We start from the raw sequence: 27,955 nt of genomic DNA, 5'->3' as shown, positions 1-27,955 counted from the left end.
GTTTACATCGTATCATTTGGTCTACCCAATTTGATTAATTTGCACCTCTGAAGTACACTATCAACTCAAGATATAGTTTATGACCTGAAACAGCCATGTATAGTGGGAGTCAATATGGGCTAAACAACAAGTTTTTTGCCCTGGTGCCTTGAGAGATGAATAGCTTATTTATATTAAAACAGATAATAAATACATCTCAATTAAACAGAATATTAATATTTTCTCACATCTGTTGAGAAAGGTCAAACAAACATTATAAACACTACACAACTAGTGTTTTAAAATCCATACAAAATTATGAATTTTCATATTTGTCCTTGACATTGGGCGAAATGATAGCTAAAAAAGATTACCGGATCACACACCTCAGAAAACACAAATTTCAAACTAAATGAGTGATTTGCCCTCTCAACCTCTCGAAGCACTTGGGACCGTCCCGTCCCGTCTCGGCACCACCCAGCCGGCTGCATCAGCATCCGGCCCTGAACGGCCAACGCTTCGCCGCTGAGGTCACAGCAGCCCTCCCCCTCCGCGCACCGGCAGGGCTGGAGCGCTGCGATAAAAGCGGGGAGCAGAGTGAAAGCCAACTCAGTCCGAGCCACTAATCCCGAGGACACTGACATTTCTACTGCAAACATACCGAGAAGACAGAAGATTTCAGTGGGTAAGAGCATTTTCCTTTTTCGTTGATGCTCTCGCGATACAAATCTATCCAGATTGTGCACCATGCTGCTTTCTCCTCAAGTGACAACTTCAGTTCTCTTTCTCTTTCAGTCTGACTCGTGTTATTTAAGCATCATTATTATCTGAGGCTGTAGAGTTTATAGAGCATTGGCGTAGATAATGACACTGTCTTGAAAATATTGCACGGTCGTTATTTGATGTGGGATTGGCTCCAGCTCCCTGCGACCCTCAAAGAATAAGCAGTATAGTGAATGGATGGTTATTATTTGCTTGTGTCAAGTAGAAGTTGGGATGTAATCTGTTATACAAGATTATACTGCAAGACTCTATTCAGTTATATCAAAATATTACCCAACCATAGTAATAATAGTCTAATCAACTTAAAGGGTGAAGGTTAAAATGCTTTCTTTGGGATAGTTACCTTTAATCAAATGCAAATGGATAATCAAATGTGATTGGATGATATGGAGTTAGCTTGACACACAGCTCTCTTGTATTATTTAATGCTAATAAGCAAAATCAAATTAAACTTTTGTGAATGTAAAGTAAGATCAGAAATACAGAGAGGAAGAGGAAGAGAATTCAACATGACACATTACATTTTGGCGGACACATCCACCTGTTTAATCTGGTGGGAATCCTGTACACCCCCCCACACACACACACACACACTCAAGAGTTAATCAGTCATTTGTTGTTATCAAGGTTATTTGAAATCTCTCCTTGCAATACAGAATCATGAAGTGTTCTGTGGTTGCTTCTTTAGATGTTACAAGAACATGGTGATATTGTACTCTGCTGCTGGACTCTGTGTGTGTGTGTGTGTGTGTGTGTGTGTGTAGGAACATCCGTGCTATGATACTGTGATTCCCAGCATGTGTGTGTGTGTGTGTGTATGGTGTGCATCTGTATCTGTCTACTACTCAAGCCAGGCTCTGCACAGGATCACTGCCTTATCAAATTAATGAGTTGGATTTGCGTCTCCTCCCCAGCACCATCAGTCAGCGCTGAATCTCCATCGCACTGATACTCTGTACTGTTTGCATGTTGACACAAAGTAGAGTATGTATCCATTATCTGCATTCCCTGCAGTGTGGTCAGCTGGGTTTGTGCCTCAAGTTGATGTTTGTGACTCATAGGATCAGTAGTTTGGCTCATAAAGCTGTAAGTTAAGACTAGGTCAGAGAGATGATAGAGCTGGAGCAGACTCTGGGAACAATGAACAGAAGATGACACTGAATCCCTTGAGAGTTATTAATTCAATACTAGACTGAATCTGGACAAAAGCCCTCTTTCACATCTCTACTCTTCCCATCTGACTGATCATATAATGGTCTCGGTTGTGGTTGTAAATCCCATCAATTCCTCCGTCCGTGTCTCCTTCTCCTTCTTTCTCTGTGCGGTCCTGGAAGCAAGGATGACTCAGGACTACTCACCCTCTTTCTGCTGAACCTTGGGTTTCTAATTACATTTCCCTCCTCTCCCTCTTTTTTCCCTGCTCACATTTCTCTCTCTCTCCATCCTTTCATCTCCTTCCACGTAGTTGTTTCAGCTCCATTATCTCCTCAGTGTATACTCATTTCTGATGAACACCTGCTTCTTTTGGCTGCATGAATTTTGTGTTCCTTCCTGATAAGAAGTTGAATGCTTCATATTGTGCACAGAAGGAAGCTGGAGGGTAACAATGCAGCTCTCTGTTCTGCGGGACTTTACAGAGCCGGATCACAGCTGGTTAATTGAAGCCTGGCTGAAAATCCCAGAGTAAAGAATGCATAATGCCCTCTAAGTAACTTACTTATCAAGATGACATCACGTAGCACATCATCAGCAAACATGCTACACACATGCAAACCTTTTTAAATGAAGGAACAACACCTAAACTGAAGCTATTGTAAAAGCTATTGTAAAAGGTTGAATACAGGTTAAGGGATCCCAGCAGGTCAAACCAGTTCAAAAACACGTTATGATGTTCAGATTTACTTCCGGAAACGGACACTGCCAGCGTGCTGTGACAAGAGAATGGGAATGCTGTTCACAATCCAGCTATGTTTAGATTTCTAAGAAATATTTTTATGAACCTGACTTCAGTGCCAAAGTAAATAAGACCATAAAAGTGCCAAAGTGCATTGCAAAGGTGTGTCCTGTGCCATTTCCTCCCCTGGGTCCCAGTGTTGGCAGTGCACCCAATGCAAGCTCTTTTTAGTATCAGTTCTGACATTTGCATGGGAGATACAGGCAGAGGAGCCTCAGAGATGCTTTAAAGTGCACACTGAACCATAATTTGAACTTCACAGGTAGATGCAACTATGCTCCCTGCACACAGTCTTAACCGTTCTCACCGCTTTAGACTTGGACATTCTGGTCTTGTTGCTGGAAAACAAAAAATGTGTCATCTCAGAACCTCTACAACCTCAGCATGCCATCATCATTACACATCCTCGCTAATGGTCCAGTGAACTCACCGCTAAGATGTAGAAGACTGCGGTCAGCACTTGAAGACCAGTTCCACTAAATACACTGAAACTGCGCAGAAATAGGAAATGAATAACTTTGGTGGAAGAAAAAAGTTCAAAGCTGTCCGCTCTGGACATAAATTCTTGTGTGTGAGAGTTTGTTTATGTGTGTCTACCTTATTATCTTGGATGGATCTAAAGTGGATGCACTAAACTTGTGCATCTGCAAATTGTTGTTAGCAAGCTGCTGCTGACTCATAGTCTGGCTGCTGCTACTCTAAAGATGTTTTCATTTCTTCCATTCATATTTGACCTACTAGGGGAATCACACTCCTCAGGCTGCATATGTGGCTGTGCATGTTTCAACTAATAACACATTGGGTGTAACTGACGAATGCTTTAACCCCATCAGCGCCTGTGAGACGTCGGTGTCTTGTTCCCGTTTTAAGAGCGGCTTGCTCATGAACTAATTCCTCTATCTTACTGTCAGTCAACATTTCTATAGCGCCGGTCCTTACAAGCAGAGTGAGGCATCAATCTTGGCTGTAACCCTTCCAGAAAAAAAGACCAGCTGTTATAGTGATCAAAGTTTGGTTTTTATCTCATTCTACTTAATGGGGGGAAGAATATGTAAGGAGCTAACTGAATAGTTGCTTATGTTTTTTGTTAGTTATGATGCTCTTTTAATCGTTCTAGATTTTGACCTTTGTCCGCTTTGTGGACAGAACAGGCTTACCAACTTAGCGTGACTTGAGTAAGTAAGAGGTATTTTTTGTTGTTGCACCTGATCATTTTGCATGACTGTTCTGTAATGAGCTGTCATATTTGAAATGTTCAGAATTGCAATAAAATGCATTTTGTAACAGAAATCACATCAAATATAACATAATACAGTCAAAGCAAATAAGGGATTCTGGGAGTCAGATAAATGCAAGTAACAGTTTTTTGCCGGGAAGGTAGTTACATTGTATATAAAAGTTTGAACTCTGTATCCTGTAAATGAGAGTTTGTCATATATACGTTCATTTTGTGTGTTTATGTCTGTGTCATATGTATCCATCAGGCTAGTTACATTGTGGTATTGTTAAAGGAGCAGAAATGATGGCACCCAAACAGGGCCTCTGCATCTCAGATACCGCAGACTTTAAACAGGGTGGGATACACATATGTTCATGTCTGATGAGTGCGTGTTGGTGTGTGTTTTTGTGCGTGCGTGTGCTGATATGTACTGGCAGGAAGCACGTGTTTTTAGCTGACAGGGCTTGAGAGAGGGGTGACTGAACAGCTGCACAAAGGAAACAAAAAGGAAACTAGTGTTGTTGTCACCCTGCCAGTGAGGCTCAGTTGGAGGGGGAAAGTGCAGGGCAACAGGGTTTCTATTTGTCTGACGCAAGGACAGCTTTCAAGGGGACCTGTCCTCTTAATGGTGAGTGTGTGAATACGTGTGTGTCTGTGTTTTAAAAGTGAAGTCCTGGGGTGGGGTGCGGGGGATCTTTGTTCCTATGAACAATGAGCGGAATGAACAGTAAATCTTTGTGTAGGTGTTTGATTAGCTCCACGGTCCTGAGCACTTTGTGCATGTATGTGTATGTGTGTGTGTGTGTGTGTGTGTGTGTGTGTGTGTGTGTGTGTGTGGTGTGTGTGTGTGTGTGTGTGTGTGTGTGTGTGTGAGAGTATGCATGTATGTGTGTGTGGTTGCCAGCTAACACAGGCAACTACACACCGCATACCTTGCTGATATATCAAAACACAGTGCTGTTTTCTATTAACTCAGCCAACCACAGAACGTGAGTCAGTGGAGACCCAGCCGACAGAGAGGAGAGTATAAAAACTTACACAAGAAGAGAAGAGTCAGTGCAGGCCTGTATGCAGATGATTACTGCTTGTATGTCTGGTTCTTTGCGTGCATGTGTCTGTAGAAGTTCCTCAAGGTTATTTTCAAAGCAGCTTGGAAGTTCTTTATTTTTAGGCCATTTTTACGTTCCAGTCCTGATTGTGTGCAACTTTCTTCTCTTCCCCATTTCCCCCTTCTGCCCCCCCTCCACCCCCCACCCCCTTCCTTCTTTTGTGACTCATTTTTACTCACACTTGACTGAGGAGCAACAAGCGCTCTCCTCTATACCTCCTTTCTTCACAATATGTTTCCTTTAAAACAGAGAAGAGGAACAAATCGGATACCCACATCTTTCTCTAGTCTAGAAGTATAAAAGGGAAATACGAGTTTAGACACTTTTTCGTGCTCCAGGCCTCCCTTCTGTTTCCTCTTCCCCCCCTTAAATTCCTTTGTCACTTTATCCTCCTACAGCTGCTGCTTTTCTCTGTTAGGGAAGAGATGCTGCCAGTATGTTGCAGAAACTTTTTGCTTGTGCATGCTGCCTTTCATCACACCATCACACTGCAGATTGTGTTGTCTGATGGGGTTATCAGCGTCTCATGTTTGGCATAAAGATAATCTGCTTCCTGTTTAGTCCCAAGTGGATTGGTTATACGGCTATATGGATGTAAGTAAGTTGCAGGATTGGGCTTCCATGATGAACACAGCACAAGCTTTGTGGAACCTATTCACTCTCCCCCATCAGACTGTCAAGCACAGGCTGTTACAACTTCCTGTCAACACAACTTCAAGGAACTAGAAATGACCTCCCGTTTCCCATAAGCACCCCACCTTGCCCACCCTTTCCTCCCAAACGGTGTGCCTCACCCCAAAGGTCGATTTTCAGAGGAAAGGCATAGGGATGGAGGAAGGAAGCTTAGCAGAGAGACAGTACCGCTGGGAGAAGGTGACCAGTGCTGATCTTTTTCCTGCAATTGTTGGCTCAGTATTGACAAAGACAAAAGATTTATACAGAAAGACATGCAAGAGTGAAATGGCTGTATGGATTTTTTTTTCAAGTCGCCCCACTGTACACAGTTGCCAATGTTTTCAGCTTTTGTGTGTGTGTGTGTGTTTGTGTGTGTGTGTGTGTGTGTGTGAGGTTGCAGGAAATAAATGGTCAGTGTTCTCACTAACACAGCTTGATCACTGATCATTTTTATATTATGTTATATATTGCATGACCAGAATCTGATTGTTCTTATGATTATTATAATTCTGGTCTCTGGTCTTTGCTTTTCCCCACACACAGCTTCTCATGGTATCACTGCTTACATATGTATTAAACATGTATTTATATTCTACTTCCTGCAGATTGAAGACCACTTGAGTTGAAGACATGATCCGACTACTTGGGCTATTAAGTCTCCTTTCTGCTCTCTGCTGCAGCCTAGCGGGCAATGTAAGTACTGCACTCATTCTCAGTGAGAGACCAGATGAGTGGTTTTGCATGCTCCAGCCCAATAACTGCAAATCCTGCACACTTAACAAGGGCTTGTCTTGATGCATTTCACTTCTTACGGTTTATAATCCATCTGAGCAAACATTTAGTCTGTTTAATATTGTTGCATTTGTGTGTTTGTTGCATTGCAGCTTTGATCATTGACTGGTTTGCCCAAAACTTCAACATCCGAGACTTTAGAGTCAGCTGCTGAACAGCAATATTTTAAATGGAAAAATGTTAACTGTATTTGTATCTGTCCTGCAGCCGAGTTTAAAATCTCTGTTACTGGAGCACTACTGTACTGTGTGTGCCAACACGTGATGTTTGAGTCAAACTTAAAGGCAGCTAAATGCTGACTGGGATGGATTATTTGTGCAGAAAGTTCCATGCCTGTGCGAGTTTATTTTCACAGTATCCTGAAGAAATGAAATAAAATCACTGGCTACCTCGGTTGGAAACCAGGACCATGCAACCAGTTCCCATCCGCTGCCGCTCTGTGTTTAACTCGTCTTTCCTATTGCAGGTGGAGCTGCTCCGCACTAAGAGAGGGACTCGTTTTTACAGAGGTGAGCCTGTCAGGCAGCCAGCTAGAGGGACGCTTTTGATTGTTCATGTCCAGAAGTCTTCACCTTCCTTTGACACGTCCTGTGAGCCCCATCACACTTTTTCTTCCCTAATAACACCATCACCATCCTCATCTTCCTCATGTTCTTTTAATTCTCTGTAGTCATTCATGTGTTTGTCATGTGTCCCTCCCCTTTTTGTACCTTCATGTTTGTAACTCCTTTTATATGTGACAGTGATTCAGTTTCCCGTGTGTCTTCCTGTTTGATCGGCTGTATACTTATTGTTTGTGTTTGTGTGTGTGTGTGTGTGTGTGTTTTCTCAGCACGTTGTGTGGATAGTGAGCTATCGGCAGTGCGTAGTTATGGGGACACTTGGCTGCGATGGAGGGGACAGCGTGTGGAGTATTGCCGTTGTGCATTCAGAGGACGAGAGCTTTGTCATGTTGTGCCCGTCATCAGTGAGTGTGATATGAATGCACAGACACACAAACACATATGGACTGGCTGATTTTCTTGTCTTAGTTTCTTGTCAGACTTTTTTTTCTTTTTAGAGCAGAATATAATCCTGTTTGTTAATTTGCCTGTCAACCTGCGTGCCTTCCCTCCCTAACCTCTTTCATTATAGCTTCATTTTACCTCTAACTTGCTGTGACAACCTCAGATGATTATTTTCTGTTGGCTCTGCACGTTCATGTGTCCAAATCTCTGTTATTTCAGTGCATCCAAATGAAGAGCTGTTGGCTTTCTGTGTTTTTTGAGTGGGTGTAGTTTAGTCTGAAATACTCTTGCCAGCCCGGCCCTCATGCGCACTTTCACCCCCATTGACGAATTCTGCGAAGCATGATTGCCCCTCCCTCGGACAAATTACAACCACATTTTCAGTCTGCACCGTCTGTGAGCTCATACCACTGACAGCGAGTGGGGTGCTGTTATTCGGAACGCTAGCCTTTAGGAAAAGTTGAAATAACAAATGACAAACAGGACTGGTGATGGCATAAATCCAGCTCTGCTCTGGGAAAAACCCCTTGGCAACGCCATGATATATTTAAAAGTGAAGCAATGACGACGTTTCCTAGTAAGAAGAGAGTCAGGATGCACACAGACCTTACTACTACATACTACTCCATGTTTTTACGTCAAGTGTGACACATGAGGCCAAACCCACAGATTTAATTCTCTGTCTACGCAAGTGGTCATGGCCAATCAATCAGATTCTGATTATTCTAATTGTTTGTGGGCTGAAGAGCTGGATGATGTATGACTGACTAACTGGATCTGTCTGTCCTTTACAGATTGCTACGTGTCTCATTGTTACAACGGTGGAACCTGTAAGGAGGCTGTATACACCTCAGATTACATTTGCCAGTGTCCCGCAGGCTTCACTGGGCCTCGATGTGAGATCAGTAAGTACAAAATTAACTTTTTAATATAGCTCACAATTTATTTTTACTATTGATTCACATATTTTTCTCATTTAATTGTTACATTTTTTTTTCTGTGAAATGTGAGAAAATCGTGATAGTTTCCCAGCATGCAGCGTGACATCTTATTTTGTCCGACCAACAGCCCAAGACCCAAATATTCACTTTCAAATTTAGTGTTTTACTTTAAAGCAGCAATAAACGCAGCCATGTCCATAACATGGTGTCCAACATTAATTAAAACGTTCTACAAACTTGTTAGTGAGTCTTGATAAGGTCACAGTCTGACTGTGTGACTCATACAGAGGTGTCATGGGCCTGTGGTTTGGAGAGGAGAAGAAAGGATCATAAACAATGGAAACACATTCTGGGCTATGAATGTTTGCGTTTCTGCGGGTGACTCCTTGAGGCTTTAGGGACGCCCCACCCTCCCAGTGGGATAATTATGCGAACGCCAGTGGTCACAGTGAAGTGATTTCAGCCAAAGAGTAATGAGTTAAGAGTGGCCAGACTCAATAAATCTGATTGCATACTTTCTGTTTGGACATTGCTTTAAACCACTAATTGGAAAACTATGATATAAATGCCATTAGGACACAAGTTGTGAGTTTAATGTCTTGTATAAGAAATAACAATGTTTTCATAATTTTCCCAAATATTTTCAATGGCTTAAGTCTCCCCAGATCCAATATGTGTTTTATTGTGTCACAATAAATGAACTGTGTCAGTTATTAGAGTGATTCCAGTCTCAGCTATAAATAACTGACACTATATTCAGTTTAACTTTGTCCCTTTCTCCAACAGACACCAATGAGAAGTGTGTTGCGGGGCATGGTGTAGGGTACCGGGGGACATGGAGTATCACCTATACAGGAGCAGAGTGCATCAACTGGAACGCAACGTCTCTGAGAGGAAAGAGGTTCACGGCTAGGAAAGTGGACGCCACCAGTCTTGGACTCGGCAATCACAACTTCTGCAGGTATATGACCAGTGTAATGTGTTGAATTGCAAATATTCATTGCGTCCATTCAACTGATTCGGGGATCTGATAACCCAAAACATACTGGTCAAGTTTTAGTCGTCCCTGCGGGAATGATGCATTAGCCCCTGAATGTGTCTTACTTTGAGAGGCGCAAGCAAAGGATTATAGGGGTTATGGATATGGGATATGGAATAACAGGTGAATTGATGACTTGGCGAGAAAGAAGGCAGGAAAAAAAGATGCAAAAAATGAAGAACTGGACGATGTGATAATCTGTCTAATTTAGTAAAACCTTGTTAGGATGATGTACTTTAAAACTGTTTTATTTACAATGCAATTGTTTATCATTTATGTCAGCAGTGAAGATATTTACTCACTGTCCTTGCCTGTCTTTGTCCCTATCAGGAACCCTGACAATGACAGCACTACTTGGTGTTACATCTATAAAGGCACTCAGATCGTGTGGGAGTTCTGTTCTCTGCCCAAATGTCCAGAAGGTACAGTTTTACAAGAAGTTAATATTCAGTAAACTAAAATACAAGCAATGAAATACTTAATTGGTTAAACACTTGCTTAAATACTTTTTTCTGTGTGTTTTGGAGCAGATAAGAACCAACAATGTGTTCTGGGCTCTGGTCAGTCCTACAGAGGCACAAAATCTGTTACAAAGAGCGGCTCTCGTTGTCTCCCATGGGACTCTCCTGCTGTCAAGCGTAAGCGCAACAATGCTTGGAGATCTGATGCATTGGAGTTAGGGCTTGGCAGCCACAGCTTCTGCAGGTAGATATGCCAACGCACACAATATGATCAAACTAACACACATCAGAGGTTGCATAATATAATGCAGAATAACTCAGGTTTTCATTGCATTTCTTCTTCCTTCATTCAACAGGAATCCAGATGGTGATGCAGGTCCGTGGTGTCACACCTACAAGAACATGCAGCTGACCTGGGAGCTGTGTGACATACCTAAATGCTGTGAGTACCCTTATTTCCATTGTTTCATTTTGCAGCAATGTTGAAGCATAGAAGTAATATTATCACAACTGATGCAAGAAATCAGCTACCTGGAACTAAAATCATCAGTGCAGCAGTGTGCTAACAGACTTCCCAAAACTTGTCGCCTCTTTTTTAGTGCAACGTCCCTCTATCATCACCACTCTCAACCCACGTGCCCCCACCTCTAACAACAACAACAGAGGTAGGACATCCTCACATCCAATGAAAATCACCCAGAGTCCATTTCCTCTGACGTGCTTGGTGTTTATGTTTATTTAACAATCATCCTGCAACCTGTCCTTTCTATAGCAACATGTGGCCAGCGTTTGGACAACTCCCTGAATCGCCCGGAGTACCGCATATTTGGGGGCAGAGAGAGCGACATCACAGACCAGCCGTGGCAGGCGGCCATTAATGTTTATCAGGCCCGTAGCAAACAGCACTTTCACCGATGTGGAGGAGTCCTCATCGACTCCTGTTGGGTCCTGTCCGCTGCACATTGCTTCGAGCAAAGGTAGGAAAAACTCACATCCTTCAATCGTGTGCGCACACACACACACACACACACACACACACACACACACACACACACACACACACACACACACACAAAATACATGATTTAAAATGTTTTCTATGCAGCATACAAACATATTCCCTTTCTTTTTTTCAGAGATAAAGCAGAAAAATTGGAAGTGGTTTTGGGAAGAACGTTTCGGAAACAGAATTCCAGCAGTGAGCAGATTTTCAAGGTTGAGAAGTACTGGATCCATGAGAAATTTGACAACGAATCATTTGACAATGACATCGGTGAGTGAACATTAAGCATATAATCTTTTTTTTTTCTTTTTTTTTCTTATTCTTTTCTATTTTTGCATAAAACCTTAAACATGTCAGATGTCATAACTGAACTGCATTTTGAAACTTACATGTTGTGAATGATGAAAACTGGATGAGACATGTTGCCATGTTTTCCTCCAGCAGTGATGAACCTTAAGTGGGCAGCATATGCTTGTTAATACTTAAAATCATCCTTCAGTCATCATCCCACAGTCTCCTAGTGCATCACCCTGACTTTCCTGTGGTCACTTTCCACTTGCAGCCATCTTGAAGCTGAAGACGGACGTCGGCATCTGTGCCGTGAACTCTCCAGAGGTTCTTCCGGTGTGTCTGCCTGAATCTGGGCTGGTGCTGCCCAGCTGGACTGAGTGTGAGATCTCAGGCTACGGAAAAAACAAAGAATGTAAGAAAATCTTCCAACTAATTCATGGCATTCTCTTAATTTTTCACGGCTACTGTGCAAAATTACACTTAATTGACTGGACCAGCAGAGGGCAGTGTAAGCACGCTTTTCCCCAAACCTTTAATTGATTTATTTTTTGATTGGAGATGCTCAAGTATTCACTGAAACTCTCTCCACAGTTTCTGCAGAGTACTCAGAGCGTGTTAAGAGAGGTTATGTTCGCCTGTGGCCCAACGAGCGCTGCGTCCCAGATGTGCTGTCTGGACACCTGGTGACCCCCAACATGCTGTGTGCAGGTGACACCCGCGGGCTTGACGACGCCTGCAAGGTGAGAACGCTTAATTTTTTACATTGCGCTTCCTCATTAAATTAAAGCTGTTAACATTACTCAAATCTCATTTTTCCCTTCTCTGAATTTTTTTCTTTTACTTCACCCACAGGGAGACTCTGGTGGCCCACTCGTCTGTCGGAACAATGACAGGATGACTCTGATGGGTGTGATCAGCTGGGGCGACGGCTGCGGGCACAAGGATAAGCCCGGGGTCTATACCCGTGTCACCAATTACATCGACTGGATCAACGACAAAATTAAGGCAAATCCGATCTAAAGTAAGAGAGACTGCAAAGAAGATGTTATTGGATTGCCTTGCCCATAAGCACAATGGGTATCATGTTTATCATTGAGAAGATAGACAGGGAGGTCCACAGGACTCTCAGGACTCTTGTTTATCTGTTGATTTAAATCCAAACTGATGGAGGTTTTAAACCAGCAGGACCACTCCTACAGAGATGCACGAGAGGGACTTCAAGTCATGAGTTTTCATGCACGATGTAGCTCCATGTTCTCCAGTTTTCTGTTCTTTACTGTGTCAGGTGGGACAGTTTATATGGACAGGAGCACAGAACCAACTCTTTTTCCTCCTTCTGGCCATGTTGATCGCAATAATATTTCTGATCTTTTCATGCGTACAAAGCTTTAATGTGTTTTCTCAGTACTGCCTCCGCCAAACTGGAGGTCCTGGTTGGCTTCATGCTGGTTCATAGGAAGAAGTCACAGTGGTAGGCTTCATGTCAGTAGCACTTTTAATCCAGAAGAATACTCAGTCAAAACAGGGCAGTTTGCACAGTACAGTAAATCATAAGTAAGCATTTAAAAAAAAAAAAAAAGTTTTGTGCAAAGACTGTGTCACAGACGTGGCTTTTAGATATCAGGTGCTGTTGGCTTAATTACTTTTAATGGGAAACGTTCATGCATTTACTCTCTTTGGGGCTCGAGGGGTTGCAGACCGTCAAACGTATCTGCTGGTTCAGATTCTGCTTGTTTTTGCAGTTTTCTCTCCTTTTGCTCCCGGCCGTCTTGTAGATGGCAAATAGATTTGAGAGATTTTAGAGTCATTCTGATTGTTTTTTTTGTTTTTTTTTTAATTTCCCACTGGATTTGCAGAGCACTTCTCCACCACACACCTGGGTTGAGCCCAGTATGTATATAACATTTATATTGTCTAATTATTGATTTTATATTGAAAATGACAGGGGGCTGATTTATCTGTTCTACATTAAACTGCTTATCGACTGCAAAGCTTAACAAACTCACTTTGTTCTGTGATAGACTCTCAAGGGAAATTGGGTTTAAGATGTTTTGAGCTAAGTTAATATTTATGTGTATTTTATAATGCTTTAATACGTTATTTACTGTAGCTTAATAATTTATTGTGACTGTCATTATAATCACATACTCCTTTGTCAATAAATAATATTTGGAATAAATCTCCTAATGCTTTATGCCTTTTGAACTTGTTGTGGCATTTTATTGTCTTAGGTAAATTGCTGATGAATAAGTTTCACCGTGGCAGCTCAAGGATAACTAAAGCTCAGTTTATCAGCCTCTGACTGAAATCCAGTTTCACCAAGCACATTCCTGGCTCATGACTGAAGGGACTGAGCTGGAAATGCTGTCAGCGTGTTGGAAATGTTAACATGGTTGAGTTAATATTTTTTATCACAACATTTTTGTTTCAACATTCACCCAGATATCAGCTCTCCCAAAGTCAGCTGCAGGATCTCATTCAATCCAATTTGCAGATAAGGAGTGTAAGACATTGTCTGTCTGTCCAACAATGTTTTTCTAGATAACAGCCACTTTAAGATTATTTCCAAGCCTTTACTTTCATTTGTTGTGATCTCACGGACCGTTGCCAGTATCTGTTACCTGTTCTACATTTAAAATTACAAGAGAAAAATTATATAAATTAAGAAACAGTAAGACGTTTCACTAGTTTGAAAGTTCAATGTCAAGATTCAATCTGCTCATCCATTAAAACATGGCAATCACAGTCACAGTCGTCCTAATCAACCATGCTCATTACCAAAACACAGAAAAACGAACAAAGAACATAAAGTTATAAAGTGTTATCAGAATATTCAAACAACAGCATAACTAGGATTCAAATTAAATGTAATTACTGTGCTTTTATAAAGAGAGACTCTTGGACTCCAGTGATCTAATGTTGAACTACAAATGTGATCTACATGTGATCATTTCTAAAAGCAAAAAGACTTCTACAAGTAATTAACTGTGGGGACATTATCTGGTGATAAATAATAAGTTATCTTGTTGCCAAAAAGGAAACGTATTGGGTTAGTATGAAAACCTACACTCAGTTTCAGTCTAAAACAACAGTCCTGCAATAGATCTTCCCTTCATGAGGGTTGAATTTTTGTTGGGATTGATTTAGAGAAGCGTTGATTCAACTGTCTGGTCATTTTGGAGGCTGTACTTTGTGATGTTGTTGAACTGCAGCTAGGTGTACCTAATAAACTGGCAACTGAATAGGCTACCTGTAGCAGATAGTTTCAGTTTGTATGTGCCCTTCACACACTCTGGGATTGTAACCACTTCACTTTTTGTAGTTTTAATAGGTGTAAAATACAGTAAGCCCTGTTTGGATTCTTTGACAACTTATTAATAACTCCATTGGTGCCTGGTGTGCGTATCAAAAGTTAATAATTAATTTCCCCTTTTGATGGAGGCAGGAGTACAAAGGAGATATTTTCCAGTTGTATCAAATGATATAAATTCCAATTGGTTACTGGACCATTTGCAGTAGGGAAATTCAGAGCCGTGCTTGAGCTGTGCATTGGCTGCAGCTCTTTTAAAGGTAGAGAGCAGCAGGTGAAGCTGTCTGACTGACACAGGTAGGAAATGCAAATGATATCAGTTAGAGCTGCTCTTCACATCCTCTCTGTATCGCTCGCTTTCAATCTTTAAAACCATTTGCATCCAAGAACCGAAACAAAGACATTTCCTCATGACTTGAGCTGTGAGAATCAACCCAAAATCATGACAATGGTAAAGTACTATTTCATTTTTGTCATACTTTAGTTTATAGTCCGGTAACTGTGAGTGGAGTGAGGAGGAAGTGAGTAGGTGTTGTTGATGGTCGAGTTTCAGTGTTGGAGCAACTGAGTGCTCTGTAAACCTTCAGTGTAGTTACTTATTTCAGCATTTTTTCTTTTGGCGTTATGAATGGGGGGTGGGGGGGTGGGGGGGTGATGGCAGCTGCACTGTTAAAGTTGTGATTGTGTGGGAATGTGAAGGCAAACAGTAAAAAATGTGAACGTAAACACACCTACAAGCATCGGTAAGTTCTCAGAAAGTGTGTTAATCTTCCCTTTGTGTGTTCTCTCTGCTCAACAGACCTCCATAAAATCAGTTTCTTACCTGACGTTCAGGTTATGAAACTTTAATCAAACATGTTTAAGTGCATTTAACCAGGATCTTGACTATAAAATTGAAACACAGTTGGTACATACATGATAAATTCACAGGTGTGGTACAGGTGTTATTTTTGTTGTGTCAGTTACATCTTGCACATTAATGAAGTTTTGTGTGAGATTTAAATTAAGCAAATAGTGTCACTTCTACATTCTTGTATGTGGCATGTCAAGCTTCACATTTTGTTTGTTGTCAGCTGTAGTGACTTTTCATGCCAGTGATGTCACTTTTATCATAATACATTTCAGACTCTTTTACAGTAAACATGGCCACGCAGTAGTTTGTGCTGTTGCTCACTCAGAGGTGCTGCTGCTAGGTTTCAGTCTGCGATGTTTCAGGCAGGGAGAAACCAACTTACTGTCAGACTGCGTGTCTTTCATGTTTGGTGCTGATCTTTCTGTAGTTTTAATTCTGTTGGTGCAAATTTCTCAAAAACTCCTACGTGTCATAGAAAAAATATTTTAGTTCAGAGTGAGATCTGAACATGACCTGCTTCTTCATATAGTTTTCACTCTCTACCCTATTTGGCACCATTAAACCTACACCATACAAAGATATTGTGTATAAGTGATATCTAACTGCAGATGGGTTTTGGTAACACAAAAATCTTATCTTAGGAAAACAGCTTTGACAGTCTCTCAGTTTCCCTTCATCTAGTGTCAGGAGTTCATGCAGATAAATGTTTTGTGGTTGGAGGACTTCCCTGTGTGTTCACATGAAAACATACCAAAATAAACATTACGAAATAGAGGTATAGATCTAGATAGAAGCTGAACTGAAAAATACTGTATTACATTCAGTGGAGTTTAATAACTGATTTTCAGCACATATAGTATCTGAATATCTGTGAAGCATAAAAATGAAATATTATAGTGGTTCATATTTATTCCTATCTAAAATAATTGCTTGCGATAACACAGAAACACTATTTCTATTGTCTATGGCTCAGTGTGTCTTCTCCTCGTTTGCATCAGATTTCACTTCACGGTCACAGCACTTTTTCCTTTTTCCTGCTGTCCGCTCTCTGAGCCACTGACAACACTTTTCACTTTACAGGTGGTGTATTATAAATTTCCTATCAGGGAGATGTTACAGCTCGTAGCAGTTCAACCCTGTGTTTGAGGCAAAGCAGAACTTCACTGTCACTGTAACTTGATCCAACCCTAAAATGTAGATATATTTGGAGTGACTGTGTGAGGTAAAGGTCATAAATAGCAGAAATGGCAGCGCAGTTCTCTTTTATCTCCTCTCACCTGATCATAATTTATCAACTGAAAAGCAACTGTTTCCTGACATTCGGTGCCCGAGTGTGTGTGAGAGATGGAAACTCTGCAGGTCCTTCCTCACTCCCTTTCTGTTTGTCTGTAATCATTTACTTTACATCAACACTTCCTCCATGGCTGCCTGGCACTGTGGGAAAAACAGAGCCACCGTCACTCCGCTTTCTGATTTCGCTTCTTAGTTTGTATTTATCTCCACCTCCTCCCTGCTAACCTCAGTCACATCCCTGCACATGTACGCTTCTGTGATTTCACTGGTAATGTTCAGGAGTTCAAAACAGCATTGAGTTTGAATGGACTGCAGCAACAATTAAAAGTCAGAGAGATAAGGACATAATGAGTTACACTGAGAATATTGAAACTACATTTCCATTTAACATTTATTAGAACTATATGAACAAATAATCAGTGGCCGGAGAAGAACTCAGATCTTAAACCCAAGTAAAAGTAGTCACACCTCAGTGTAGAAATACTCTTACTGTTACGAGTACAAGTCCTGCATTCAAATTGTTACTAAAAAAAGTAGTACCATCAATATAATCTTAAAGTGTCATTGGTAAAAGTACTCTATTGTGCAGAATAGTGTAAATGTAGGTAAGTGTAATGTAAATGTTGCAGCAGATAAATGTGTGGCTAATTCTAATATCTTTATATACTGCTGGAGAGCTTGTGAATTTCCCTCTGGGAGTCAAGTCTCTTATCTTAATTTCACCTATAACACATCATGTTGTATTGCATGTATTAATCTGAATCTGCAAAGTAATTAGTAACTACAGTAAGGATATCAAATAAATCTAAAAAATGTAAAAGGTACAACTTTTCCCACTCAACTGCAGTGAGTAGAAGTCCTACATAGGGTGTTGAAATAAAGTTTTACCCTGTACTCGTACTGTACTAAATCCCATTCTGAACCAAATAAAGCTTTATTGTTGTTGTGTGACTCTCCCCAAAAAAAGCAGCCACTGACTCAGGCTTGATGATGAAGCTGATAAAAATGAAATGATTTCTAGCCAGGCCTGCAGCTAAGAGTATTTTGTCTGTTAATTCTGAGGTCTCTGTGTTTTTCAGAGCTTTTTTGGAAAACTGAAGAACCTGTAAGTATAGTCAGTATCAGTAAAACCTTATCGGTTTTGCTGTTAATGTGTTATTCATGAAATGAAATGCCCCTGCACAATCTCACCTCCCCTCTTTCCCTCAGACACAGTGGACCTCCAGCGCCACCTAAAAGAACAGGTGAGATTTAACCTCACGGTAGAATGAAGGGAAAATGTTTCGATTCCTCCTGTTTTTTTCTTTCTTCTCCGGATCACTGCATTTACTATCTGTCAGTGTCTAATTTTTAATCTGTTTCAGATAACAATGCAGGGTTTGGGTGGCCACAAGATGAGTTTGTAAGTAGAAAGACAACAAGTTCCTGAGACTGTGCTTCTACAGGTTGCTTTTAAAGGTGCTACATGTGGCATTTTTAAACATCTCTATATGATATTGTTACCACATGTCCCCGTGGATGGATGGATTGCTGAAAGTCAATCAAACCATTACAAAGAGACATAAAACAACCACAAAAAGACACCAAATGAATTCAAAGAAACACAAAGGACTTCAAAGAGACGTAGAACAAGTAGAACCTCTGTTTCAGACTGGATGTGTTCCTCCCGAGGAGGGGTTGGGGCCTTTTACATGTCTGTGCCCACTGGCCCATTGTCTCATAATCCATCCATGCATTTCCCATTAGCTCTGCTGCTTCTTTTTTTTTTTGGTGAATACCTTATTGCTGCTTGCACCCTGAAGAGGATTACTTTTTTTTTCATCTAAATTAATCAGAATTTTTTTTTCTTTGGCCTTTCACTGACTCCAGCAGATTTCCTGGACAATTTTACACCGCTGTGCACAATATACTGTAAAATGCAGACATAAGGCTTCCAGCAATTTTAGCTATGGTCTCACTCGACTGAAACACCCATACTACTGTCTCAGAATTAATGTAATGAAATTCTTAATATTCAACATGCATGCACCTTTAAAGCAGCTTCGTATTCGTTCTCTCTTATGGCAGGATGACGAGGAAGGCGACATGTATGAAGCACCTCCTTGTGAGCGTCCGGCTATGAAAGTCCCACAGAGACAAGTGGAGGAAAATGTTTATCTGGGTAATATCATTGCACTGAGTCACCACGGCTAATAGGGTTAGGGTATAAACAGTTCAAAGAGCTGTTGATATATAAGGCAATATAAAACTGACCTTTTCTCTAAACTTCTGTTAACTGATGCAACTTTGTGCAGAGAGGACGTCCAGCCCTGCTGTTCCACAGAGGCAGGCTGCTCCTCCACCCAGGGCGGGAAAAGCTTTGGTAACTCGTCTGTGTGTCTCTGCCTCTGTCAAGAGATTTCAAGAGTGTTTGAAATGTTACATTTAATGTTCTAATGAAGTGATCTCACCCCTGTCATTCAGAAACCTCTGCAACGGGCCAATGTTTTCAGCTATGAAGCCAACACCAGGAAACGTGAGTTATTCATCTGCATTCATTTGCAACTACACAACTACAGTGCATTTACAGTGTGCTACGACTACATCCTTCTCCCTCCCAGCACCTGAAATAGACAGAACTGAGAAGCCTGGGAGAAACAAGATGATGCCTCCTCCACCAGTCCGGTCTGTTCCTGCTCCAGTCCCTGTGTCCAACACCGAGGAAGGTGCAGTAATCACTTCTACCAAATTACACAAATAAGCCTTTCATATCCACCAGACTGTAAATGGCTATTGACTGAGAGGCAGGTGAATGTCTTTATTTGTTTTATTAGTCATGTTATATTTACAGAATTACAATCATTTGTCAAACTCACGCCATGAAAGAATTTACATTTGCTGTCGCTGTGCACCTGTTGTCTGCTAGATCTGTCCAAGGAAAAAAATGTCACGGTGCAAGAAAATATTGTGCTCAGTGTTTCCAGCAGTAACAGCAGTTTAATCAGAATAAATAAATGCAACCAGAAATGGGTCGTTACCAGTAAGTTAAGCAGCAGAAACAAAGAAGAGAGTGCCACCCACTGCACTGCAACTGAACTGCACCTTGACCGTGTCAGAAATTCAACTTAATCAGCAAACTGATTGCAAAGTGATCTGCAAGAACACCAAAGCAATCGCCACTTTGTGCTTCACATGTTGCCAAAATAAGGAAATTTCAAAGATGAGGAACTTGCCTCTTCACATTGTCTCAGATGAAGAGATGATTATTTCCACACCCTCTGGCTTCGCCCAGTTATCCAGAAACTTCAGGTCAAAGGTCACAGTCTAATTAGCTTAGATGCTCAGCTTGAATATTTCTCTTTGCCCCACTGTTGCAATTACCCTGAATACCTCAAATCTTTCATAATAGTCTAACTAACTTTAGTTAAGAAGACAATGTTGGAAAACTGAAAGTGATGTATAAATGAATGTTATAACTAATGGTGTAAGAAATACTCCGAACTTTTAAACCACAGTGAAGAAACTGTAACTCTGATGCTGTTGCAAGTAAAAGTCTTTCAAAATGATACTAGTAATAGTAAAATGACAGAATCAGTACTATTATAATACATTTAAAGTAGCCAACCAAAAGTAAAAATCTTTGCATTGTTAACTCCTTTTCATATTGTAGTCTCTTATATACAATTGTTGAGGCCTTTCCCCACCACTAGAGGCCGCAGCACTGATCACTGTGAGATTTTCTCTCTTCGTTTCAGATGTGTATCTGGATCCAAATGAAGAACAGGTGAGTTTAATTCACTGGCTTTATTCTTCTTTTTTTTCAGGGTCAGGGGACATGATTCATAATGTGGAAAAGTCTCTCATTCCAGAAGTATGATTAGAAGTTGCTAATTAGTGGCTATTTGCAAAATCAAACCAGACACGGTGGCTGGACAACTGTGCAGGCCATGGCATTCAGATGAAACTGCTTATTAAGCCAGTTGGGCCAATCAGGCATGGATTAGTGAACAGGTCTACTGGGCACAGGCTCACAGGACTAATGCCTCTGAGCATCTGTGTGAAGTGGCTTTTTTTTCTACTTTTTTGTAGAAAAATCTCAGAACTCAGGTCAAAGTGCAGATGTCCTGATTGTGTGTGTGTGTTTTTTTTTTTTTAATATTCAGTATCTGCCAACCATGTCCAATCCAGTATTTGTCTTTCTTTTTTTTCCCTTCATATTACAGCTGCACAGCACACTGAGGCTACAGTAACATTTCATTAAAGTACAGTGACATTAGTAAAGCAGTTCAAATAAAAACGGCAGCTTTAAGAAAATATAATCCTGCAACGTTTCTCTTCTTTGTCTGTAATAATTTATATAGTTTGTTGTAATATTGTTTAGAAATGTGCAGCCTCTCTTCATCTCCGGTGTGAACTAAATGCTGCAGATAAGTCCTGTAAAATGTCACTGAATGAGGCGTAAAATAACTACAGACAGCACTTCTTTCAGTCTGAGGGTCTTGGGCCTATGTAGGAGGTGCGAGGGGAACCTATAATGTGTCTGTTCCCAGGGGCCCATTGTTTCGTAATACACCCATAGAATGTAGATGTAAGGCCTAGTTAAGCAGTCGATTATCTGCACTCTGCTTGGGTGAGGGAAGGATTCAAAGACAATTTGATAGCACAGCCTGAGACCTATTACAGGGCCTAAAAGACAATATAACATTAGTTCAGTCAGAGATGCTTACACCAAGGAACTGATGGTTTATAACAAATGGTTAAACAGTTTGCAGAAAAGGCTCTGGTCTAAGAGGGAGCTCTCAAAGAGCTCTTTAACAGTCTGAACAGATTTACCACTTAATAAACATACATGAACATTAAATCTTATATAAATAATGCCAAAAGCTAAATACATAAGGAAGAAGCAAGCTTGGATGAAACAACTCATATCAGCCAGGAATTCTTTCTCAACTTCTGGCACATTTCACCATGTATTTTGTTAGATATGCTCCTGTACATCATCGTGACATGATAATATTTATCATTTTGTTTTTCAGGAAGATAATGATGACCTATATTTAGAACCAACAGCAGGTAGGTTGAGTCCCACTTCACAAGAACTTGCTCTGTGTGTGCTTGATGAGTGAGTGATAATCCAGCGGCAACAGTTACTTCAAAATATTCAAATGAAAAAACAACGAGATTTAATTTCCAGATGATGGAAAGCATGCTAAAAATGAAGATTTCCTTTCTCCCTGCTCCTCAGCTTGCGCTCCTGCCCCTCGAGGGCCGATGAGGCCGATGCCTCCATCTCCCAAGACGGCACTTGTACCATCTCCCATACCCATGTACGTGCATCTGTACCAGAGTCAAAGCAGCTTTCATCCTAATACCTAATCAAAACATGGTGATATGCACTAAATATGAAATAACCGTCTGTAAACCTTCATGATCCAATCAGACAACGATGCTGCTTTGTTTCTGCAGAAAAATGCAAATGTGGTCGATATATAGTGGCATCACACGGTCAATTCATGGTACTAAAGATACAATGAAAATTAACATTCTCCCCTATCTGCAGGATGAAGCCTCCTGTTCCCAGAGCCAAGTCTGTGAGTGTGTCCATCCATCTCAGTGCTTAGTCTTATCATTTGCTTATGCTAAGCGGCGTTGTCCTAATTTAAAGTGAACGCTGAATTAGAAAGTTTTCAGTCTCACTCTGGATTTCCATTTCCCACGTAGGAAATGAAGCTCAGCTTGTAACATGTATTTCCTCCCTTTCAGAATTCGTTCTTGCCTTCCTTAAATGAGGTAAAAACAGGTAAACACCACATCTCCTTTACTCAGTAAAACCGATCAAATATCAGTGCAAATTATTTTGACCATGGTGATGATGACGTTGAAGAGTACATATCTTACCTCTATAGCTCCTTCAGTTGAAGCACGACGTGCCACATTTCCTACCAAACTCCCTCCGCCAACCCCCAGTGTTAAGCCCCCTCTTCCTGCAAACCTGAAGGAAGCTAAACCCAGGTAAGAGGTGAATAACACAGAGAGGCTGGAGAGGATTGTCATACAGATACAAACTGTGATACAAACTGCAGTGATTTCCAGCCTGTTTTGCTGTTGACCCCATTTACAAGTGCATGCATACATCAGAATTAAATTCAGTGTATAACATTAGCCTTGCTGTCTTTATTCTAGCCCTCCAAATCATCCTATGGCAGGCACTAAGCCTGTGGGTAAGCTCACATCTTTTCAAAAAGAGGGTTTTTTAAATCCTGAGGGATGACTGTGATCATTTGGGGTCTGCTCAGATTCCTCACTTCATGTAATCCAAATATTGCATGGATCAAACTTTACTTTTTTTTTTTTTTTTACCATCTGTCTGTTGCTAAATACAGATTCCAGACACTGCACTTGACAAATAAAATGTTTTTCTATTTGTTTTCAGCCTCCTTTGGTGGTATGAGGGCAACCAAACAATCTGGGAACGAGGTGTGTGTCCGTCACAGAAAATCTAACATGACTTATTAAACAACAGTGGTGGAAGAGATACTCACAACCTTTATGTTTTTTAAGTTAAAGTAATAATACAACAGTGTAAAATGATTTTATTGCAAGTAGCAAGTATTATCATTGAAGTACAAAAGTAAAAGTACCTGCCCCCTAGTGACGATATATTATCATATATGACATTATTTGAGTGTTGATACTGATGCATCAATGTTGCATTTCATTGTTTATTAGTTTGCACTACTTTATTCGTTTGGCATTTTATCCAGTGGCTCCAAACCTACGGGTCGAGACGAATTTGTGTATTTGTGTTGTAATCTTTGCTTTTTGTGAAATATTGGATAATGTTATCTCTTTGGGCTTCAAACAGTCATTTGAATAAAACCATCTGAGACATTTAGATGAAATATCTGTTTGATGGAGCTGCCATCTTGTAATGAGGAGCCTCAAGTAGACACGGCTGTAAGGGTTTTGTGTTGTATTTTACAGCCTTTTCATATGATGTTTAATGTGCAATCGTAATTTAAAAAAAGTGACCTGTCAGATAAATGTAGCAGAGTAAAAAGTTCAACATGCACCTCTGAAATGTGGTGAAGTAGAAGTATGAAGTAGCGTGAAATTGAAATGCTCAAGTAAAATACAAGCGCCTCTAAACTACACTTAAATACAGAGTTTGAGTAAATGTACTTTGTTACTTTCCACCACAGTTAAACGCAGGATTAAAGCTCTGTTATTGATGTATTAACTATTTGTCATCTCCCAGAGTAAAGAGTGGTTTGCCGGAGACTGCAACAGAAAGACAGCGGAGGACCTCTTACAGAGGGTCAACAAGGTAAATCAAACAGTCTGATGTTTGACTTCACAGTGAATTAACAGCTAATGGTGGGGTGGGGCGGGGGGTGGGGGGGCGTTTCAACCACAATTACTTTTTATTTCCAAGCAAACACAAGGGCTTAAGGCAAAGGTGCTGCACAGGCAATGAAGAAACAAATAAAAGCCAAACTTGCGTCAGACACCTTCAGGGCTTCCAGGACTGATTTGTTTTTCACATTTCCTTCACTTACTCTGGATGATATGTCTCTTTTCTCACTAAACAATTCTTCATTCTCTCATTCTTCCCAAACTTTTTTCTCAATCCTTGGAGTGTTGGTTTTACTCAGATCGTCCTGTTTGTCTTCTCTTTCTCCTTATCGTAGGACGGTGCCTTCCTCATCCGTCACAGCTCGGCGCAGAACTCCCGCCAGCCTTTCACCCTGGCTGTGCTCTACCAGCAGAAGGTGTACAATATTCCCATCCGCTTCCTGGAGGAGACACAAGGCTACGCCCTGGGAAAAGAGGGCAAGAAGAACGAAGAGGTGAGGGCCAATGAGGCAGTTTTAAGAGAGGGGAGTGTCGAAAACAGGACTGTGGAAGAATTACAGCTGAGTACGAGTTTCATGCTTTTTATTTGGTTACCACTCTCCCTTTATCTCTCTCTCTCTCAGATTTTCACCAGTCTCGACGAAATGATTTCTCACCACAGAAATAACCAGCTGCTTCTGATCGACAGCAAGAGCCAGGCCAAGCACACAGCCTATTTAACCAAGCCTGCACGCCCTTAAAAGTACACTACTACAGCCTCTCTTATATTGTGTTCATATGAGTCATATCAGGATAATTGCACTGTTTGAAAGTTTCCAACTTGGAAATAATGCAGGCTTTTTTTTTTTTTTTTGTTGATAAATTGAAATAGAGAATGCAAACTGTCATCACACTGAAATATTGGCAGAGATGATGTAAATACCACAAACTGTTGCTCCACCACACTCAGCAGCAAGATGACATGACAGCAGCATAAACGCAAAACTTAAAGCTCAGAGACCGTCAAGTTCTGTCGTTTGACAAGGCGATTTTTGTCTGTTTTGCACCATGACTCACCATTTTAGCAATAATTGCACAAGCTTAACAGTTCTCTGGTGAAAAGGGAAAATGTGTCACTGTTTTACTGTAACAATCCTCCTGTCTCTAGGTGGAGAATTTGCTGTCACATCACTGTATTTCGCTGACTTTTAAATACACAAACAGAACATTTCTGCTTTTATGAGATATCAAACCTCATCACAAGAGCTTTCTCAATTTGCAGCTATAATCTTCACCATCTCTTTGAGCCTCATACTCATTTCCATTATTATGATCATGCGTGATGAACCGTTGAGATAAATGTCAGTAATTTTATTTTAATCGTGAGTATAGATTTTGTGTGTATCTTTTTTCCCTAGCTTAGTTTTTTGTTTGATGACTTTGATTTTGAAGAGACTGTATGTTACAGCTGTCTGTTTGGTGTGATATTGTAATATAGATCATAAAGTAAAGATGGATCTGCTTTACATTGTTTTTATTTTATTTATTCTACCACAGTTTCTCTATATTTACTGTTGTTGACCAGTATCCATCTATTAACCTGGACCCTGACCCTATAAATCAATCTCAACTTATTATGGATCCTCATCAGTCAGAAGGTCAGTGCAGTGAGCTGGGGGTTTGTAGTGAGACACCAGTAGATGTGTGTGAATGTGTATGTGCATATGTGTTCGTGTGTGTGTGTGTGTGTGTGTGTGTGTGTGTGTGCGTGTGTGTGTGTGTGTGTGTGTGTGTGTGAGCTGCCTCACAGTGGCCGCTGACAAGATGCCGGTGGTTATACCTGCTTCCTGTCAGGGTGAGACGACCTCTTCTGTGGCCAAACCATAAATCTTGGGCCTGCCAGAAAACTACAAGTCAGAATAGTAAGTGTATGCAAAAAACAAATAATCAACGTTATCCACTCACATCACGGTGAAATCAATCATTTTCAGAATTGTGACCGCTCTCTTCACAGGCTTGTATAGGGACAAAAAACTGGTCAACTTTAAATAATTGCCATTGAAATTTTGTCCACTGAATGGACTAAATCTAAAAATCTCTTTAAAAAAAATTGTTTTATGTCAAATTGTCGATTAATATAATTGTAATTATATCAGGTACCTAAAAGTCAGGAAATTACATATAGAGAGAGCATCATACAGTTTCAGCTTAGCACATCTGACATTGCCAAGATATTATGTCCTTTACTTTTTTTTAACATATTCGTTTTTTATACGGTAATAACACAGCTCTAAGTTGTCTGATCATATTATGCGGTAGATTTCAGTGCAGGCTGAAAGTCTAGAGGCTTGTGCGAGCTGCTGTATTTGCATAGTCCAGTGGTGTAAATGAGTGCTAAATGACTTCCTGGAGCCAGTGTAATTTAGCAGGTGGGTGTGGGGCTTCTGTGTGATTACTGCTGGTATGACAAAGTGATATGCTCTCAGGATCCTAACCCCAACAACACTGTGTGATTTGCACAACAAGCCATCCAACCTAAACAACCAGCACAGCAGCTCACCCTCCATACCTTGTAGAATCCCTTTAAAAGTAACAACGACCCAAATTTATTTTATGTTAAAGAATTCATTTTGATTTTGGAGGGTTTTTTTTGTGCTTTTCTACCTTTATATGGCAGTGAGAGTAGAGATGACAGGAAGTGAGGGGAGAGAGAGAATGGGGTGGGGGGTGGGGTGGGGGGGTGGGGTGACATGCAGAAAAGATCCCTGCCAGGAATTGAACCAGGGACAATTCAATTACACGGTCAGTGTCTTAAACCCCATAGGCAGCAGGATGCCACAGATCACAGATTTTCAATCAAAAATTGAATTAATAAAACATAATGTCATGGAGACTTATTGCCTCTGCTCTGTCACTATTTAAATTACCTGGAACATGTCCTCTGCTTTCTTAACTGTACAAACATTTCAAGCATTCTGTTGTCAATACAACTGTTTCCATAATAATAAATCTAGGAAAATAAACTTTATTTGCTGATCACTTTATTAATAAAATTACAAAGTGTTTATATTGTTATGCATTAATGAGTTTACAACTTTGTGTATAGCTCATTCTACTGTAATGATGACCCAGATAGCTAAATAAATCTACTACTACTACTACTTGGGCCACATGCTTGTTTTCTTCTGGCCCAGTATAAGCCCGGTTCCACGGCCTGAATCTGGCCCACACATAGCATGATTGTCAGATGCTACCTCCACATCTGGACCAATTCTGTGACACACACACACACACACACACACACACACACACACACACACACACACACACACACACACACACACACACACACACACACACACAGCAAATTTTCCAGCCAATGCTGAATGATGACAGCCAGAATCTGCCCAGGTGTGGAAGTACTGTATATGGGCCAGACTTGGGCCGAAAGACCCAGGGATATGTCGGGCCAGAGGTTTTTATTTTGTTAACTGGCAGATATACAAGTTTATTTCTTTCATTTTACTAACTTCCGACAGTTTTTTGTGCAAGCCGAATCCTTTGGAACAATATCTTTTTGATTTGAAATGACGTCTGTGCTGGCCACATCCTGTGAGAAACACTGACTCACATCAGTAGAGCACAGGCCTCTGTTAAAAGAGAAGTATTTTTCAGACCAGCTGCCAACTCACAGTTCATAATCATGACAGAAATAATGTTTGTTTTATACTTAACTAACTATTAAGAGTGTATTTTTTCATCTGTGCACAGCCTGCTGCTCACCAGGCATGATGAAAATGATGGTGATGATAATGATGATGAGAGTAGAGGGCCATATGAGATCCTGTACACTTCAAAAAGATGCAGTTTCAGCTCCATAGAAACACACTTTGTAAAGTCAGCAGGCCTCTCTGGTACACAGCTATGAGACA

General features: G+C 40.7%; 2 protein-coding genes across 8 annotated transcripts; both read left to right on the top strand.

The window, feature by feature from the left end:
* The first annotated feature begins 546 nt into the window (after nucleotides 1–546).
* plat (plasminogen activator, tissue type) lies at nucleotides 547–12,832 on the top strand. 5 transcript variants are annotated; one of them, XM_022765300.1, is made up of 15 exons: nucleotides 547–664; nucleotides 6,325–6,412; nucleotides 6,978–7,020; nucleotides 7,344–7,478; nucleotides 8,313–8,423; nucleotides 9,246–9,420; nucleotides 9,829–9,920; nucleotides 10,029–10,203; nucleotides 10,316–10,401; nucleotides 10,559–10,624; nucleotides 10,732–10,936; nucleotides 11,096–11,232; nucleotides 11,525–11,665; nucleotides 11,845–11,993; nucleotides 12,106–12,832. In XM_022765300.1, the coding sequence occupies exons 2-15, from the start codon at nucleotides 6,350–6,352 to the stop codon at nucleotides 12,271–12,273; spliced, it is 1,746 nt and encodes a 581-aa protein (XP_022621021.1). In that variant the 5' UTR covers nucleotides 547–664; nucleotides 6,325–6,349; the 3' UTR covers nucleotides 12,274–12,832. The 5 variants fall into 5 exon arrangements, with proteins under 5 accessions (XP_022621021.1, XP_022621019.1, XP_022621023.1 ...); XM_022765298.1 differs by having other exon boundaries at nucleotides 6,978–7,101; XM_022765299.1 differs by lacking the exon at nucleotides 547–664 and adding an exon at nucleotides 4,462–4,563 and having other exon boundaries at nucleotides 6,978–7,101.
* Nucleotides 12,833–14,771: 1,939 nt separating this feature from the next.
* On the top strand, nucleotides 14,772–25,529 carry LOC111236522 (B-cell linker protein-like). 3 transcript variants are annotated; one of them, XM_022765281.1, is made up of 19 exons: nucleotides 14,772–14,860; nucleotides 17,789–17,814; nucleotides 17,919–17,953; nucleotides 18,074–18,111; nucleotides 18,777–18,870; nucleotides 19,004–19,071; nucleotides 19,173–19,224; nucleotides 19,310–19,414; nucleotides 20,444–20,472; nucleotides 21,725–21,761; nucleotides 21,934–22,015; nucleotides 22,249–22,279; nucleotides 22,452–22,488; nucleotides 22,595–22,700; nucleotides 22,872–22,909; nucleotides 23,122–23,165; nucleotides 23,947–24,015; nucleotides 24,380–24,538; nucleotides 24,668–25,529. In XM_022765281.1, exons 5-19 carry the CDS (start codon nucleotides 18,795–18,797, stop codon nucleotides 24,782–24,784), a joined length of 1,050 nt encoding a protein of 349 aa, XP_022621002.1. In that variant the 5' UTR covers nucleotides 14,772–14,860; nucleotides 17,789–17,814; nucleotides 17,919–17,953; nucleotides 18,074–18,111; nucleotides 18,777–18,794; the 3' UTR covers nucleotides 24,785–25,529. The 3 variants fall into 3 exon arrangements, with proteins under 3 accessions (XP_022621002.1, XP_022621003.1, XP_022621001.1); XM_022765280.1 differs by lacking the exon at nucleotides 14,772–14,860 and adding an exon at nucleotides 14,880–15,014; XM_022765282.1 differs by lacking the exon at nucleotides 18,074–18,111.
* Nucleotides 25,530–27,955: the final 2,426 nt, after the last annotated feature.

This window comes from Seriola dumerili, unplaced genomic scaffold (genome assembly GCF_002260705.1).
Source record: "Seriola dumerili isolate Sdu_G_001 unplaced genomic scaffold, Sdu_1.0 BDQW01000668.1, whole genome shotgun sequence".
Classification (NCBI taxonomy): domain Eukaryota; kingdom Metazoa; phylum Chordata; class Actinopteri; order Carangiformes; family Carangidae; genus Seriola; species Seriola dumerili.
Note: the sequence above shows the minus strand (reverse complement) of the source record. Positions and strands in the feature narration are given on the sequence as shown.

Excerpts from the sequence above, each read along its gene's own strand:
- plat (XM_022765298.1), top strand. The coding sequence starts at position 6,350 with ATGATCCGACTACTTGGGCTATTAAGTCTCCTTTCTGCTCTCTGCTGC. Across the intron at positions 10,625-10,731 it reads CTCTAACAACAACAACAGAG|CAACATGTGGCCAGCGTTTG; the intron begins GTAGGACATCCT and ends TCCTTTCTATAG. Across the intron at positions 11,666-11,844 it reads CTACGGAAAAAACAAAGAAT|TTTCTGCAGAGTACTCAGAG; the intron begins GTAAGAAAATCT and ends CTCTCTCCACAG.
- LOC111236522 (XM_022765280.1), top strand. Across the intron at positions 20,473-21,724 it reads TGGATCCAAATGAAGAACAG|GAAGATAATGATGACCTATA; the intron begins GTGAGTTTAATT and ends TTTGTTTTTCAG. Across the intron at positions 22,910-23,121 it reads GGCAGGCACTAAGCCTGTGG|CCTCCTTTGGTGGTATGAGG; the intron begins GTAAGCTCACAT and ends ATTTGTTTTCAG.